The sequence below is a fragment of the Brienomyrus brachyistius genome, unplaced genomic scaffold (genome assembly GCF_023856365.1).
Source record: "Brienomyrus brachyistius isolate T26 unplaced genomic scaffold, BBRACH_0.4 scaffold47, whole genome shotgun sequence".
Taxonomy (NCBI): domain Eukaryota; kingdom Metazoa; phylum Chordata; class Actinopteri; order Osteoglossiformes; family Mormyridae; genus Brienomyrus; species Brienomyrus brachyistius.
Genome location: NW_026042322.1, coordinates 322,034 through 339,093, shown reverse-complemented (window position 1 = coordinate 339,093; position 17,060 = coordinate 322,034). Strand labels below are relative to the sequence as shown.

The 17,060-nt window shown below is 51.2% G+C and overlaps 2 protein-coding genes across 4 annotated transcripts; one reads left to right on the top strand and one right to left on the bottom strand.

The window, feature by feature from the left end:
* Positions 1–33: 33 nt before the first annotated feature.
* ints12 (integrator complex subunit 12) lies at positions 34–3,797 on the top strand. 2 transcript variants are annotated; one of them, XM_048999787.1, is made up of 7 exons: positions 34–189; positions 307–462; positions 611–798; positions 870–1,029; positions 1,288–1,440; positions 1,539–1,865; positions 3,346–3,797. In XM_048999787.1, exons 1-7 carry the CDS (start codon positions 34–36, stop codon positions 3,367–3,369), a joined length of 1,164 nt encoding a protein of 387 aa, XP_048855744.1. In that variant the 3' UTR covers positions 3,370–3,797. The 2 variants fall into 2 exon arrangements, with proteins under 2 accessions (XP_048855744.1, XP_048855743.1); XM_048999786.1 differs by lacking the exon at positions 3,346–3,797 and having other exon boundaries at positions 1,539–2,775.
* Positions 3,798–4,107: 310 nt separating this feature from the next.
* Positions 4,108–16,537, bottom strand: arhgef38 (Rho guanine nucleotide exchange factor (GEF) 38). Of its 2 annotated transcripts, none has more exons than XM_048999781.1 (14): positions 16,221–16,537; positions 12,841–13,034; positions 12,367–12,484; positions 12,051–12,198; positions 11,853–11,870; positions 11,387–11,586; positions 10,686–10,819; positions 10,241–10,345; positions 9,699–9,821; positions 8,363–8,680; positions 7,677–7,808; positions 7,068–7,269; positions 5,565–5,836; positions 4,108–4,822 (listed from the first exon to the last, which is right to left on the bottom strand). In XM_048999781.1, the coding sequence occupies exons 1-14, from the start codon at positions 16,435–16,437 to the stop codon at positions 4,640–4,642; spliced, it is 2,364 nt and encodes a 787-aa protein (XP_048855738.1). In that variant the 5' UTR covers positions 16,438–16,537; the 3' UTR covers positions 4,108–4,639. The 2 variants fall into 2 exon arrangements, with proteins under 2 accessions (XP_048855738.1, XP_048855739.1); XM_048999782.1 differs by having other exon boundaries at positions 8,363–8,632.
* Between the last annotated feature and the right edge of the window lie 523 nt (positions 16,538–17,060).

The following is a 17,060-nucleotide window of genomic DNA, read 5'->3' as shown; positions in this document are numbered from 1 at the left end:
ACCCCGTGTTCCGCGTGACAGCTGACGGGGATCATGGCCGCCACTGTAAACCTGGAGCTGGACCCGATCTTCCTGAAAGGTCTGGGATACCTGCATTCGAAAAGCAAAGATTCAGCGGAGAAACTCAAGGCTCTGCTGGACGAGTCCTTGGCAAGAGGAAGTGACAGCAGCTACAGGATCTCACAGAAAGTACGCTCTCGATTTTAGGCCCACCGTCGCTGCATCATTTCCGCTGTTCTTTGTAACATTGCGGGTTGACATGTAATCGGACTCACTGGGATTCGACCGCTGTTCTCATGCTAACAGGATATGGAAATCGCAAAGGTGTCCGTCGCTAAGGTGAGCTTGAGCAAGCAGGACTTGAAGTCCTCCTCCGCTGGCTCCTCCTCAATCGGCAGTAGCGGCAAATCCAGCAGCTCAGAGAAGAGCAAAAAAGAGAGTGAAAAAAGAGCATCAGAGAAGGTATATGCTTCAGATGGGGGACTGGGGGAGTCTAAGCCTCTTTCCATGGTGCCGCTATATGGCTTCTTTCTGTTTGCTGAGCTGCATAATAATATAATGCTACTGTCATTGAGTCACTGGGCGACTGTGTGCTTCACTTTCACTTTAGCTGAAGGTTGACCTCGTTGACACTGCCGACCCCCCAAAGAAACCCCGTCTGGAGAGGGTAGAGAACCGTGCATCCCCTGTCACGGTGCAGACTAGCAAGGACCTGCCCGTGCCGGACCTGTCTAGCTTTGACGAGACCAGTGCGGACGACTTCGCCATGGAGATGGGTCTGGCTTGTGTGGTGTGCAGGTGTGTATCTCTAAGTGCTGCGGATACCAGGATATCCAAGTATCCTATAACACCGTCCGCTCTTTCTCCAGGCAGATGACGGTCACCTCTGGGAACCAGCTCGTCGAGTGTCAGGAGTGCCACAACCTCTATCACCAGGACTGCCACAAACCGCAGGTGACAGACAAGGATGTCAACGACCCGCGGTTGGTGTGGTACTGCGCCCGCTGCACCCGGCAGATGAAGCGCATGGTAGGTCCTCTTCCCGGTTTCTCCAAACTCCGCCACCGCGCTGCGCATTTGCTTGCTGCTCTGTCGTCACTCTTTTCCCCTTTCCTCTCTCTTCGGAGGAATTGGGTTCGATGGTTTGGTGCATAAGTAGAAGTCTAAGGTGACGGTCCGCTGTGGTGACCGTCCACGTTGCATTTTCTGTTTTATTTGTTGGTTTGTTTGTTCATTCGTTTGTCTGTTTGTTTATTTACTTTCCTTCCTTCCCTCCTTCCCGCTCAGGCCCAGAAGACCCAGAAGCCTCCTCAGAAACCAGCCCCGGCCATCGTGTCCGCAGCCCCTGTGGTGAAGGACACGCTGGTGAAAAGGCCAGACGTTAAGCCCAAACAGGACACAGCCAGCACTTTCCAGGCGTTCAAGAGGACCGAGGTCAAGGTGATCAGCCCCATCTGCATTTGGGGAGGATGGCTTGAATTAGCACCATTTTGACCAGTTACCAAGGTGACCGTGTTCGTCCTGTCTGGCTCCCACAGGCCTCTGCCGCGGTTTCCGTGGCCCCCTCCAGCGCCAGCTCCTCCCTGCCTGCCGCCAGTGGTCTGAGTGGGTGGGCCGCTTTCGGGGCCAAAGCGGGCCCTGGCGGATCCAAGCTGGGCTCGTCGGCGCAGAGTGGCAGCGGGAAGGCGGCCTCCTCGGCCCAGAAGCCAGTGGGGCTCTCCAGCCTGGCCGGGGCCAAGTCGGGCCTTGGCGCCAAAATGGCGGGTGGCGGCAACGGCTCCTCCGCGACCCCCCTGAAGCCCCCGCCGCCCCTGACACTGGGAAAGCCGGGCCTGACCCGCGGGTCTGCCACCGACGGCAACAAGGTGGGCTCACTGGGCTCCAGCAGTGCCGCCCCATCCGGCGAGGCCACCGGGAGCGGGGGGGCCGGGGGCAGCGGGCCGAAGGTGACCGCGGAGTCCCAGGCGGGGGGCAAGGCGCCCACCTCCCAGGAGTCCCAGGTCAATGCCATGAAACGCCTTCAGATGGTCAAAAAGAAAGCAGCACAGAGAAAGATCAAAAGATGATGGTGCCCGTCGCTATGTAAAACGGCGTCCATGACGACGGCGGAACTCCGGTCCATTTCATACTTGAATCCGTCTGAATGCTGCTCTCCCCCCAGGCCCACCCCCGTGTCCCGGTCTGCCCAAAAGAATCCGCTCCCTTGAAGGCAGCTTTGTACGCTCTCCTCTTCTGTTTTAGGAAATAAAATGTTTTTTTTTCCCCTTCTTCTCAAAAGTTAAATAAATTTCATCTTTTTAACAATTGAATGACGTTTCTATGTGTGTCCCCTCCCTCCCCCGCCTTCATACTGGGAGTGTTCTAAAATACGGCGTCTGACTCGCTGCTCCGATCACAGCAAGGGATTCCTCTGCGATCCTTTGTGCTAAACACTTCAGCCGCCCTCTTTTTTTTGTTTTGTTAAGGCTCTCTGTAAGAACGCGACTGCCGTTCTTTTGGGGGGGTTCCGAGCAGGGCGGAGGACACCATGTCTCAGTGTGACGAGGACAGCAGAGGCAAGCTGCTTTCAATGAGAACGGAGCACCCCCCCGTCAGTGTCCGGGGTGCGTGTAACACTGCACACGACTGTTTGTAAACATAGTCGCACGAATTCGGGCGAAGAAACGCACAGAGAAACCTGGCAGGGGCCGGAGGTGTACTGTACCTTATTTTTACCTTGTTTATTAAGACCGTCAGGTAAGTGACTTCCATCTAAAATGCTGACTTCAGAAGGAATTCAACCTTTAAGACACAGAAGGAATTCTTTTGCAGCCTTAGTGTTTTTTTTTCTTAGACGTTTTGGGTTGTAAGTAGGATGTCTGAAGCGATGCACACACCTCCACAGAGAACTCACTCACATTCAGGGGGCCGGGTTGTGCTGTGGCCGTTCTTGCTAACAGGCGGTGCGGTAGAGGAGACAAAGGCAACGTCAGTCACAGTCCTCCTGGGTTCCAGAACCCGTTTTTTTTATTTTTAAAGAACCCGAAGTGCACAAAGGAGGTTTGCCTGCATGTGTTGCTTTTGGTAAAGGAGCTCGGCTGGGATGGAGATGGAAGTCCAGGTCTGTCTGCCTGTGGGTGATTTTGATCGGCACAGGCGGCTTGTGATGGAGCCGGCAAGCTCTCTGAACCGGGTCTGGTCCAGGATTATCGATGGCCTGAGGCCTAGTCCAACGTGGCCTTAGGTCTGTGCCGCTTATCTGCCACCAGGGGGCAGGTGCTGTGCTTCATCTGGTGGAGATTTGCCTTCAGTGTAATCCATCCTTATCTTTCTCCTCACCCACCCCCCTCCCCACCCTTCCAACAGTCCGCCGAGCACCAGAGACTGTGACTGAGCCGGGCGCCCCTGTCCACCTCCCTGTCTGGCAGGTCCGCAGCCGCCTCCTTCGCTCTGAAGGACGCCACCCCCTCCTCCAGACAGCCTGGACTGGGCGCATCATCGCCAAGATCACCCGTGGCTTTGCCCTCCTGAGGCCACGAGGCATCCCCCCCTCCTTGAAAGTGTGCCCGAACCGGCAGAATTCATCACGATCGATCTGTGCACTGTGGTTCGACCCGTGTCAGGTCCAGTGCGAAAGGTGCTGTGTCCATGTTTCTATTTGCTTTACTTTGATAGAATTTAGTTTTATGTAATAAAAGAGAAACACTAATTTTCCAGACCCTATTCTTTAGCTGATAGCATTTGTTAACCCCAAACAAAACCTTTGTGTCTACTTACATTTGACTTGGTGAAATACATTCCTCATCTGATTGTCAAAAAAAGTATTTTTATTGTTTATCAGTAATCCATTTCTGGGGGGGGGGACACTAAAGGATTTCCATGTTGACTAAATATAGAAATGACAATAATTTTGCTAATTATGGTGTAGTCTGGGATGGACGTGTTTTGTCCCTGAAGGATACACTGGACTGTTCTCCCTGAATGTCTTTAGGGAAATTCTTACCACTTTGTCTCTGATGGGTTAACGGGATGCGTTGTCGTACGCGACACCATAGCAGCCGTTCAAGTAGATGGTAATTAGAAAAATCCGGAATGTTTCCCCACACACCGTCAGCCTCTCGTTCACACTTTCGATCCATAATAGATCTTTATTCATCACTGCATAAAACCTTTTATAAAATATACATGCTGCCAGGATATATTTATCTCTGTATAAATTTAAATCCTCTAATAATTAATATGAATATTAACTCTGATAAAATACATCTGCTGTACATCTACTTCATATTTTTTTTTATAGACATCTGTGACATTCATTATAATCAATGAAACACTGCAGGTGTTAAATACGGAGTCCTGGGTGCCCATCTTTACCTAGAATATTCATAGGAGGATTACACATACATCCATTCATCCCCCTTCCATAATCATTTATTGGGCATGGGGTCAAGTTATGGTTAATATTGTTTTTCACAGTGATTAACACACCTTCTCGTTTCATGCTTTAACCATTTTTGTAGATGATGATTTACCTGAACGATTCAGGTAATGTACTTCACTTGGGGGCAGAGCAGCAGAGTTCGTTCTGAGACCTTTAACTGCCACGCCCCCTGCTGGCCGCCAAATGCCACTGGCCGCGGTTCGCTCTCCGGGGCTTGTGCTATGCGTAGGACATCTTGCCCAGGTAGCTGGCCGGGACATATCCCTGCTGACCCTCAGCCTCGGCCAGCCACCACTCCTTATTGCCGCCCAGGTCGCAGAAGCGCAGGATCTGCACGTGCTGGTTCTCCCGCAGGGTGAGCTCCTGCGAGCAGCGCGCCTGGAAGGCGTACACGGCATAAAACTGCGACACAAGGGACACACAGGCAGGGGGCGTCAGAGGCACGCCTAGGTTATTCTGGGGGAGGGTAGCTTCGTCTCCTAACTGAAGTCATCATTTAAATGGCGGTGAAACCTCACCTGGTGTTCCACATGTAAATCTGCTCATCTGATTACGTATTAATTTTGTTTTGATGCTAATTTGACTCCCGGATGGTCACAGTATCGACACTTCATTTGCAAGCGATGCTGAATCTTTCGCTGAAGTTCCTTGTGTCACGAGCCTCATTTTTAGGGTACAAATGAGGCCCACCCTTAGCTTTGAACCTATAACCTACTGCTGCAGGCTACTTTGGCAATAAATACCTAGTTTCCAGATCAGGAGCTATGTTTTTCAATTTCCCATTTAATTTACAAGCACTAAATGTCACTAATAATAGAATTCCCCTGCACTGCTCTCCTGGTAGCAGTGGTAATGGCTTCTAATCTGGCATTCTGCACACACAGACCAGGAAATAGCCCTCTGATCAGCACACCACACAATGGTGCTATTGCAGCAGCAACCTTTTGTCACTAGATGGCGCTGTTTCAAGATACAGAATGTGTTCAAACACCTGAAATGTCTTCTCTAAAACTTAAAAAAGATGACAGCGATGATAGCTAGTAAAATTGATTTAAATACACGTGGGACAGATTAGGAAGAGACTGCAGACATTTTTCCTGAGGTCTTAGAGCCTGAGGTCTGTGGCCCCACATAATTCCCTCACCTGTTGGTCTTCGACATTTTCGTCTTCTGGGGCCTCTGGCTCCCCCTGCAGGCCATCAGAGGTAGGAGCGTCATCGACAGTATCGAGGTAAAATCCACGCAGGCTTCCCGTGCTGACGCTGCCGCTGATGCTGGTACGGCTACCGCCGGTGCCGGCAGAAATGAATAGGCTGATGTTGTCGAAGTCGTCGGCGGCCTCGGGCCGTGCCCCGGCCCGGTCCCTCGTGGGGTTGTAAGGTTTCAGAAAGGTTGAGTAGACATAGCCCTGTGCACCTGCGACGAAGTACAAAGAACGACTTGTTGGGGGTGGGGGAGGGGTGGATATGAAAAGCCGCTTTGTGTCGCTTGCAAGCCAGGAAACAGGGAAGAGGCCACACATCCCAGCCAACCATAAAACTCATCTCCCCACTCCACCACCACAGCCACATTACATCATTTGTTTATCTGAGTCGTTCCGCTGCAGTTTCACTTCTAGACTGTTCAGGCGGTTGGTGTGTTCCCACCCCTCAAGGTCGTTTGGGTTGTGTTCTTGTAGCAGGTGCCCTATTCCGTCAAGGTCAAGCCTCTCGCAAAAAACGCAGTGTTCGGCACGTGGCGGGGGAGGGCGGGGGGGGGCGTTAGGTCCAGAGAGTGACTCAACACACCAGCAGGGCCATGGCTGAATTCATATGCAGAATGCTGACGACTTCGCGGCGAACTGACGGACTACTGACACAGCATTCAGCTCACCGACACTCACGGTGATCAGGACCTACGGACTATGGCTACAGTTCCACGTTCTTTAGAAGGGGGCGTGGCCTCCGCATCCATAAAAGGAGCCCCGGCGACGAGATGCAGCCCCGTTATGCCGCTGCTATTCCCGCGGGAGATGGGTGCTCGTGTTATTGCTGCTGCTGATGTTGTTTTCCAAGCACCTGCACGTCATCGGGCCCCCGGGAGAGTGTGAGAATGGGGGGGAGGGGATGTTATGCAACACTTGATGTCACCGGGAACCTGAACATGCATCACTAGTAGACCGATGGCTGTAGCACGGTCGTTTGTCTCAGATGATCTGCCAACCCGCGGCCCGTTTATAAACAAGGCAGCCGGGCCCGATTCATGCCTGTAGCGGACTAACCTACTCGCTAAATTACCATGATGCCACATGATGTCTTTCCTATGACGAGGAACATTAAGGAACCTTAACCGGGGGGGCGGTGTGTGGCTCAACTGGTTGGGATGTTGTTCCTGTGAATGGAAGGCTGCTGGGTTCAAGTCCCGGGGTCTGCAGGACAATTTCAACATTGGGTCGTTGAGCAAAGGCAAGGACCTCAACCCCTCATCTGCTTCAGGACTGGCTGACTGCTTTCTCAACTATATAGCGCTTTGGATAAAAGTCTCAACTAAATAACTTAAATGTAATTGGAACCACAAGTACAGTTTAACAACAGGGACAACTTCCTGCTATTCTGGGACTCCACACACCCATTCGGCTCCAGGTGTTGGAGAGGGAGATCCTACTCACCTCCCGTGTCAACCAGCCAGCGGCTGCTGCTGCCCAGGGGGTCCTGGTCCTCCAACAGGGCCACCAGTTCACCCTCCAGCAAGCTGACGTCCTGCTCCTGACACGCATTGCAGTTGCGTTTCAGCTGGTACATCCGGTCCAGAGGATAGGAGGCCAGCAGCCCGGTGCGGTGGACCTCTGTCTGCCTGGCCACCTCCGGAGGCTGCGGGGGGGGAGGGGCGAGGGCAGTTCAGGGTTACAGCTAATGAGCCCCAGAGGAGGAGGGGGCTGTCCCTCCCGGGGGAGGAGCTGATTGGTCGTTAGCAACCACCCCTCCCACGCACCACTGGTCCTGAGGGAGTGATATCTAGAAAATCAGGCTCCATTTCGACCAGCGCTGGCTGACGCGGGCGACATCTTCGGCAGGCACGTATTAATTGAGTTTTAATTTGTCCCATTAAATAAGGCAGAAGCTAAGTGGGGAGAATCTAATATGAGTACACTGGAGACAGCAGGGGCACTGTGCCTCCCACAGTAATCAATCAGCGAGCCCACAGCTAGGCTCTGTGCTAATCTCCCCCAAGAATGTTCCGGATTGCCGCAGCACTGCTCTGCTTCCCATCTACCTACCGATATCTTCTTCGGCTTCTCGAAGCTCACTTTCCGTTCCATGAGCCTGGGAGCGTTGTCCTTCACAAAGCTGAGGTTGTTCAGGCCCTCCATGATGCTGCTTTGGACTTCACAGATGTTTGACAGAGGAGCCTAGGCGCATAGGTGATGAATGAATGAATGAATGAATGAACTCAGACCAGCTGTGTCAGACCCCCTAACAAAATGTCACCATGGGACCCCTACTAGCGTTGGCAGTATCAATCTGCCCCCCCCCCCCCCAGGTAGATTTTTGGGGGATATGGAACTGAAATTAGGCAGGTTAGTCCACAGACATTAAATTAATCCGTTTGGAGCTTCCGAGATGAACCTCTGTCAATCTATGGTGTCTGTTTACCATCAAAAGGGAAAAAACAGAGCAAGATTGTTCAACTCTAGGCACCGTCTCAAGAAATAACGTTTCCCAAGGGCATAGGTTTGGTACGAACAAAATCAGCCCTGAACCACCACCTCCATAAACATGCACAGTGTTCCCACAGTATTGGTATGGACATCTCCCTACCATCCATACCCAAGTCTATCCTCTTAAGATTTCCCTCATTCTGTGATACCCACCCAATCCAGAACCCCCGCCCCCTATCTGGTTAGCCACACCCCTAACTTCTTAGCTTTGCCCTTTCGTGAGGCCTCGCCTCTCCCCCACACACCGGCAGCTGCTGCATGGTGGGGACCCTCTGCATGGAGGCGTCCAACAGGCCCCTGAGCAGGCCCACCAGGCAGTGGAGACAGTTGTCCAGGATGGCCCGTGCTGCGCAGTTGAAGCGCTTCAGCTCGTCCACCAGCTGGGCATTGAGGGCCTCATAGTCACGCCGGGCCAGCAACTGCTCCTCAGAACCCGGCCTCTCTTGCCGGCTGTAGCAGTCCAACAGCTTGTCCTGCCGCTTCTGGATCAGCTTCTGGGGCCCAGGGAACATGCCCTGTAGTGTCGACAGGGGAGTGAGCACCAAACGCTCCAGACTCTCCGTCTGTGGGAGGACAGCGAGGACACTGGGTAATTGCGGCCTGCTCTGGGAAACTGCTCACCTGTGCATTACACCTTTTCATAAAAAATACCAGTGAGGCCATAGTGATGAAGGACCAGAAGGTTGTTGATTTGATTCCCAGAAAGGGGCTCTGTTATTGTCATTCCTCAAGCAAAATATCTTAACCAGACCATAACAGTTCCGTTAAAGACAACTGAGAGGAACCGGCAAGTCATAAAAGCATGATTATCTCATTTCTGCCCTGTGGTTTTGGCTAAACTTTAACCTCCATCCCTGACTCTTGGGTAATTTTTCCATGCCGAATGGAGCGTGACCTGTATTAACAGTGGTGCTGGTGTTTCTATGTCATATGACCCATGTACCCCCCACCCCCAAAACCACTTCACAGAAAGGAGAAGTCATGCAAATGTAAACAAGCCAGGGAGAAACACATATTCTGCATGCTTTCATGATGCCAGCTTGATTTGTACATACTTGACAGCTGATGTGAAGCAGTCAATGAGAAACAGCACATAGGCCCAGTGTGCCATTCATAGCCCTATTACAGCTTCAGCTTTGAAGACACAAGGCAAAGATCTATCTAGAAGCACAAATATAATCTCCTGAAACCATTTACAAGCACACTCACAAACTGCTGAAACCATCTTCTAGAAGCACACTCACAAACTGCTGAAACCATCTTCTAGAAGCAGACAAACAAACTGCTGAAACCATCTTCTAGAAGCACACTCACAAACCCTTGGAACCATCCAGAAGCACACCCACAAACTGCTGGAAGCATCTAGAAGCACATTCACAAACTGCTGAAACCATCTTCTAGCAGTACACTCACAAACTGTTGGAACAATCGAAAGCACACTCACAAATTGTTTGAAGCATATTGGAGCACCCTCACAAACCTTTGGAACTATCTAGAAGCACACCCACAAACTTTTGGAAGAATTTTCTAGAAGCACACCCACAAATTTTATTCGTGATACCATAAAATGCCAAAACTCACAAAGTGCCGGTATGGACTAATCCCATTCTTCCGATGGATAGACCCATTGCAGCCTATCCTGTCTGGATCCACTATTATCTTCTCCAGATCCTGAGCATGGTCTGTGGCCAGAGAAGTCATCTCCTGTGAGGAACACCAAGAGCAGTCGGTCAAGCCTCACTTGCTTGTCTCATGCGTCTTCGTTCAACGTTCAAACCATTTTTAATCGATTTTAGAGCTGAAACACACTTGTGGTTTGTTTGTTTATCCCACTGATTTATACCTTTGAATTACTTTATATTTGTTTCAAATTAAACATTCTCAAGAATGAAAGTAGCACGTTTCACAGCTCTCAGACTGGAGGCTTTTATTGCAGGTATTCTTGGATGACGTCCATGCTCAAACACCATAGGTCACTCTAAATCCAAGACTTTTAACATCCACACAACCTTGCCGTCTGTTCTTTTGTTATAGGGGCCTTATCGGAGATACCCAATGTTCCCATAGGCGCAAGACAAGGGTCAGTCGAGCTCAATCAGCCATGTAGGAGTCTGACGTCTGACCTGGACGTGGTGGAGGTAACAGCACACGTTCTTCACCAGCAGCCTGACTGCTTTCTCGAGGCTCCGGAAAAGCTTTTCCTCCTTATCAAAGGCTTCATCTTTGACCTGGGATGGGGGGGGGGGGGGGAGTTAAACATTCAACCAGCTCACTGGCAGGGGCTCATTCAGAAGCGGCTTGCACCACCTCCAACGGATGCTGAACCTTTGGTCTCCTAAGGCACTTGCGATAAGCAAATGGTGAAGAGCAAACAGCTCTGTGGGCCCATTACCCTGCCAATGTATCTGTATTTGACAGGCAATAATAAAAAGACAGGCAGGTTTTGAATGCTAGCGTGGAACCTCGCCTTTGTAAAAGGTGCCAGTCCCAAAGGGTGTCTCCTCAGAGGCACATGACACGAGTGCAGGCCTGGGCACTCAGCTATGCGTGTCACAGGAGAAGGCATACCAGCGGCTCCGCTCCCGTAAGCATCTTAAGGTAGCTGGTCAGCCTGTCAGACTTCTTCCGGATGGAGTGGATGCTGAACTTGTTCAGCCTTGCAATCAGGTTCCCCTCCTCGTCGGGTTTGATATACCTCATCACTGGGGAGCAGGGACAGCACACGCACACCTCAGTATGATGGGCAAGGTACACACCATTGTTTCCTTCGTAATTACCGAGATTGCTTCTAAGCAACGGCAGCGGGGGTGGGGGGTGTTGCCTCTGGATTGATAAAACGGGCAAGCAGAATGGGCTTTGTTCCCTCGCCTGCGGTGTCGGGGGGAGGTAGGGAGGGATCTGCGCTTAAAAAGGCGCCGATCTACGTGCCGTAAAGGGAAACACGGAAAATTCATGCCATGAAGCTCGATAAATGAGTGTGGTCTGTTTGCCAAACAGAGCGCCTGGACTTCTGCATGCATGGTGGCGACGGTTCGGCTGGGTTCCCCGCATCCCGGCCCACCACGAGTTTACAGTGTCTTGGAGGAGATTCCACTTCTACCCAGATTCATTTATGGCTGGCACAGTTGGGGTCTCCTTCAGCCAAAAGCACACAGGCAGTTACTTAGGCGGTAAAGCAGGAATACCGCGAATCCACGGCAGGGCCCTCACGCACACATTAAAGGCGACTTGACAACACGGCCCATCCTGAAGCCCCGGGTGAGACCCACCGATGTCCTTCCTCCTCTTGAACTCGTTGATGTTTATATTGACGACCTTGACGGCGGCCAGGGCCTCCTCCAGCGGCTGCCGGTCTGGGTGATCCTCGGGTGTGGCCTGCCACAGCTCGCCCAGAAGCAGTGGGTACTTCATCACCCTCTGCACGGGTTTGATGAGCAGTGAGCCCATGTCCAGCAGGTTGGACTTGCCCCTGCAAACGTAGCAAGGGGTGGATGTGGCACTGCGCAGGAATGTGGCAGTACTCATATCGTACCCGCCAACGCTCCTTCAGCTGACCACACGGTCATCTGATGGCATTACTCAAACCATAAATCATATTTTGGAGCTGATGAATAATACCTCGATGAAGAGAGAGAGGACGCAAGTACCACTGAAGCATTAATCCTTTAATCCATCAATTATGTCAGGTGGGCCACTTCACATTAATCACTTAACAGTAATAGGTCAAGTACTTACTCCTGGTCATATATTTTCCTGTGAAAGACAGAAAAAGAACGGATCTAACTATGCTGCTTAGATATTACGCAAAATGTTTAAAGCATTGGACATTTGGGGAATTTATTTTTCATATTTTTCCAAATACTTTTTCAACTCTTCCTATGAGGTTTAGTTCCCGAGATAAAGCCAGAGGTATTTAATTAGCTGAGCGCTTACTTGAGAGCTAAGACACGGCTCCTGAAATGCTGCCTGATCTCTTCGTCCTTCTCATATGACTTCAGCAGGGCGTTTGCGTCGTCGTGCTGGTAGCAGTACTCTTTGTACACATCCTCCAGCTCTGCTTTGGTCTGTATGAAGATGTCACCTGCGGACACACACATACACACATACACACATACACACACACAGAGCGACTCCTCAGTTAAACATGACTGGGCCGGCTTTGCATACCTCTCATTTGTTTTTTCCTTCTCCAAATATTTCTACCACACCGGCTGCCTCTTAAACTTGAAACTTCGTCGATGGACATTACCCACGGCCTGCGCCTCGGGGTCGGTCTCGGCCATGGCCTCCCGCAGGTCACCCAGCAGCTTGTCGGACAGGTCCCGCACGGCCTCCATGTTGGAGAACAGACGGTCCACTTCCACCACCTGTGGGGAGGGTGGGCAGCCAAGAAGGGGGGCGGGGGGGGCCATATGGTCAGTACCCCCCGATGAGTCAATGCTAATCCTCAATCTGGCTCCTCCATCCATTGCCTGTTAAAGGATCCGATACTTATTAATTATAATGAGCAGATACCATATTTAAGATGTGGGACAGGGTCATAACCAAAAATAATGATGTTATCCATTTCAGCAGAAGGCCGCACTCAATAGCACACACACAAACTGGGAATCACTGTGCCGCCAGTAAGCACATAATTTGTATTCTTTGGGAAATTGTAAAACTCCCTAAGGATGCTCTAAGGGTCGCCGATATTTACGCTCTAATGATGTCGGAAGGGTACCTGGGCTTCTCGCAGCGGTAGGAGAACTTCTCTGATGCACAGCTCCAAGTCGGTCAGGTAGTCCCTCTCGGTCTGCAACAGCTCCTGAATGACCTTCGACCTTCTGCTCATCTTCCTGTCTCGCTGCTCTTCCGGGTCCAGGTCCAGAGAAGTGGTGGACGAGGTGGAGGACATGGGCTGGGGTGCCATTTTTTCTGAAAATGGGCGACACATAGACTGAACTCCGCTTCTCTGGCTTCACCGTCTGGCCTATCAACATCTTTTTTTTTTTTTGGTTGCTGTAATTCCAGCACTTATCCACGGATAATGCATCCTAATTTGGTTCGGATTCTCCACTGAGACCATGGTTAGCATTTACACGATCTTTTGTGTGGTATTAAATAGGACTAACTGCACATGCATGATCCAGTTCACTGTCCACAGCATCCTGCTTGAGTGTAAGTGTTAGTCAATGAAGGTGTGTGAAGACACGTGTCACACAGTCCTACCAGACACACGCCCTACCAGAACACAGTTACTTAATACATAATACTTTCAAACCTTCTGAATTAAATATGACAGTCAGGTGTAGCACTTTCGTAATCGACTTCTTATCAATTGTGTAACTACAAAGAGTCAAGGTGGGATGTGAATATGGGAACAGGAATGACCTCATTGTGCCTCATTAGCATACAGCTCAAATTCTTTCCCCGGTGTCATGTTACGCAACCAATCAGGACTCGATGATGCAATGCATTCTGGTTTGCTGGGACTTTGCACCCGTTCCAGCTTGGGTGCTATCCCTTGTCGCTTTGTGGCCTGTCTGGCGACACGCGGCGCTCTGCCTCCCCTCAACACCTGGACACGAGCCACAGGCGGCGTTGTCACCCACGGCAACAAATTCAGAACGCCGCCATTCGCTTGCACTTTGTTTTCTTAAGGGCAGACTTTTCAGGGGAGGACCAAACGGGGGGGGGAATTTCCTAAATTCCTGCCCAAGTGGACTTCACAGAAGTTTAGGGCTGCTCAGATCAGCACTGTGGATACTAATTGCAGGGGTTCTGCTGCGGAAGTGCGTCGCGGCTGACAGGAAATGATGCTGCCTGATAGATCACATGGGCCACCTGTCCATGGAGCCCTTAGGGGAACAGAGGCAGAGACTATCAATTGCAACCGTGACCTAGAGCTTTGGAAAGCAAGCAGGAGTCCGATAAGGGAATCCAATTTAAATGAGCTGTTTTCCGCGACTGCCCTTTACCCTTGATTATAGAGTCCTTAAAAACAACATCCATATCCTCCGAAAAATAGCCAATATCAGTGCGTTACATTTGCTCACTGAAAAAACAAGATCATCGCTTGAGATAACACTGAAGTTGTCCTTTTGTTACTGACGACATCACTGCATCTATGGTATTCCACACCTCCCTGCAATATCTAGAGCGAACACTGTAATGACAAGTGTTACCAGTGTCACCCCACCCCGCCCCCCACTGCCGCCCCCGCTTGAGACAGCTTCCATCTGGTGGCATTAAATGCCACCCCACTGGTGAAATTAAACCTCTAGGTTATAGAGGGGGAGCATATTGAGGACGAGCTTGTAGTGAATATGGTAATATTATAACTTGGCGGTGAATAAAGCCATTTAGCGCAGCTCCACTTGTGTTCAGGGGATTGATTCCATGCACAGGAGTTCCCATGAAAGAGGATACACGTCTTTTACCAAGCTGCCCTTTGAGACGATGAAGTGGAAGCCTGTGGGACAAGGACGGCTAGATCACATGTCTCCACCAACCCCCCCCCCCAGCCGAAAAAACTGAGTATCCTACAGCAGGCCTTCAGCGGAGAAGGCAACAATGACAGGCCTGTCCTTCCATCGGTTCGGAAAATGCCGGCTCGTCGCTAAGCTAAGCTAACCGGGACGCATGTTGGCCTGGCTACAGAGTCGCATTTGTGCATGCCTCTTTCACTCTACCGCGCGGGCGCCCCAGAGAGCCTTTGTCAGCACAAGGAATGCCCCGGTATTCAACAGGAAGCCAGAGGGATGAAAGCAAGCATCACTACTGTATGACGCTGCAAGGCGAAAGTCAACTCTTGTGTAAGACTGGAGCCCTCCAGCCGAGCGTAAAGGTGCTGCTCTGTACTCCGTGCAAATACATAGTCTGCCAGTGTATGTTTTCGTTCTCCTTTGCTCCCTTTATTGTCCTTGGTCTATACATCAGAAAGGAGGCAGTGTCCTACACATATGAACAGCTGACCTGTATCAATCGTTTTTGTAAGGTTTTAAGTGTCTACGCAAGACTCGACCAACCTGTTTCGCAGACGTGAGGAACAGCTAAGCCATTTCCCTTTTCTGTAGCCTGGGATGTGTCAATATTTGTGATGACACAGCTCTTGGTCAGCTGTGTTAAGTCCAAGGCATCGGTAATTGTACCAACAGATTGCGTTCCCAGATCATAAACGCTTTCACGTACAATACACAGCTGTTTTTTTGCAGTCTAAAACCTGTTGTCGATAACAGCATGTTACACAGACATACAGTAACTGTACCAACAAACCAAGCTGTGAAACTCAACCTTCGATATGGTTTTTCACCTCTCTAATCCTCACTGCGCGTGTCAGCTGACAGGTCCCCTGAACTACATGTATGTATTGCTAACCTCGTGAAACCCACCAGCAAACTTCTAGTCCTCGACTTGAATTGATGACGACCACTTATCTTTGGAGAGTCCTGGATGGTGACCTGGTATGTTGTAAATTTTTTTTAGTGCAACAGCGGCTGATAATGGGGAACAGACGGATTTTCGGGGAAGCCGGCTGGCATACTGCCAAACGGCCCCACATGGCTGAGCAGGCACTGACAAACAGGTCACATGTGACCTTCGCATGCTTTGGGTCAGAGAGGTGCGGTATTGAAAAATCAGCACGTTTTCATCCTCTGCAGGGGGGAGGGGAGGAGGGCACATCAGGGGCCACCTGTACTGTGCTTCTACATCCTTTTCCCCCCAAATCTGGCATCTGATCTTGCTTCCCGAGGAGACCCTTTGGACCATCACAAATTTCACAGCTAAATCGAAATTGTGCCTTCGAGGTAATGTGGTTAAAATGCTCCACTGCCGGCCTGTCGTCTTGCCATCCTGTTTGAGGCTGGTACACGGTTTACATGTATGACATCATCTCGCGGGAGTCGCTCCAGGTTTGGCACATAACAACGCAACAGGTGTTGAGCATCACCTGCTCAGGCCTCATTCCCCTCTCGCTCTCTCTGTCTTGTGTTTTAATAGCACTGTCCTGGAATCTCCTTGTCTCTCCCCGACCTCCTGCTGACAGCCGCTCAGACACAGGCAGCCCCGGAGATCAGGCTGGCGCGCGCGGAGCCATGGGACCGTGACGGGTGGCTTTACCTTTGAGTTTGGCGCTGTACTCCGTTTTGTCGGACTGGCTCCTCCGCACCAGGGTGCTGATGTTGATATCGGCCTTGGCCACATCGTCGTCCACGATGGTGTCGGTCTTCCTCCTTTCTAAGTATCTCACAAACAGCCTGTCCGGTCTTTTTATTTTCCGGACCTTCTTCTCACCGGTAGCCGGCCCGCCCTCACCTCCGGCCTCTTTTGGCTCCATGGTGGACCTTTCCCGGAGCCCTCCCCCCCTTCGCCCCGCTCAGCCTGAGAGGAGTGAGCTACCCACGGAGCAGTGGCAGCGCAGCGCAGACCGGCTGGCTGACTCTGATACAGGTGGCCCCGCCCCACCTTCTAGCATACCTGTCGTGGGAGACCTGCCAAGCTCCTCCCCCTCCCCTCCTGCCATGCCTTACCTGCCACCAGAGAGACCAGCGTTTGTGGTACAGCAACGGGGGGGGGGGGCGGGGGCAGTCAGCTAGGGGAAGGAGACAAGCGCAAGGGGAACTGCGAGTGACTGCGGCCTGTGGATTTTCCCCAGGTTAAAAAATAAAAACAATTTACATGCCGGCAGCACATCGAGACGAGCGATCAGGCGAATGAAACGACTAACCTCCTACAGTCTTGGAGGTGGGTTATAAACGAACGTCTGTATCTCTGCAAGCATGAGAGATGTAAATTGCAGGGGGCCGTATTTGCATATGAAGGAGTCAGCCCCCGTCAGTCAGGCTCTCCCGAGGTCCAGGCTCAACGCCAGCACCGACTGGAGCGGACGCACAACAAGCGTTCGGCTAAATCTGTCGGTTTCCATTCACGTCCTGCCTCCCATCCTTCATTCCTTCAACG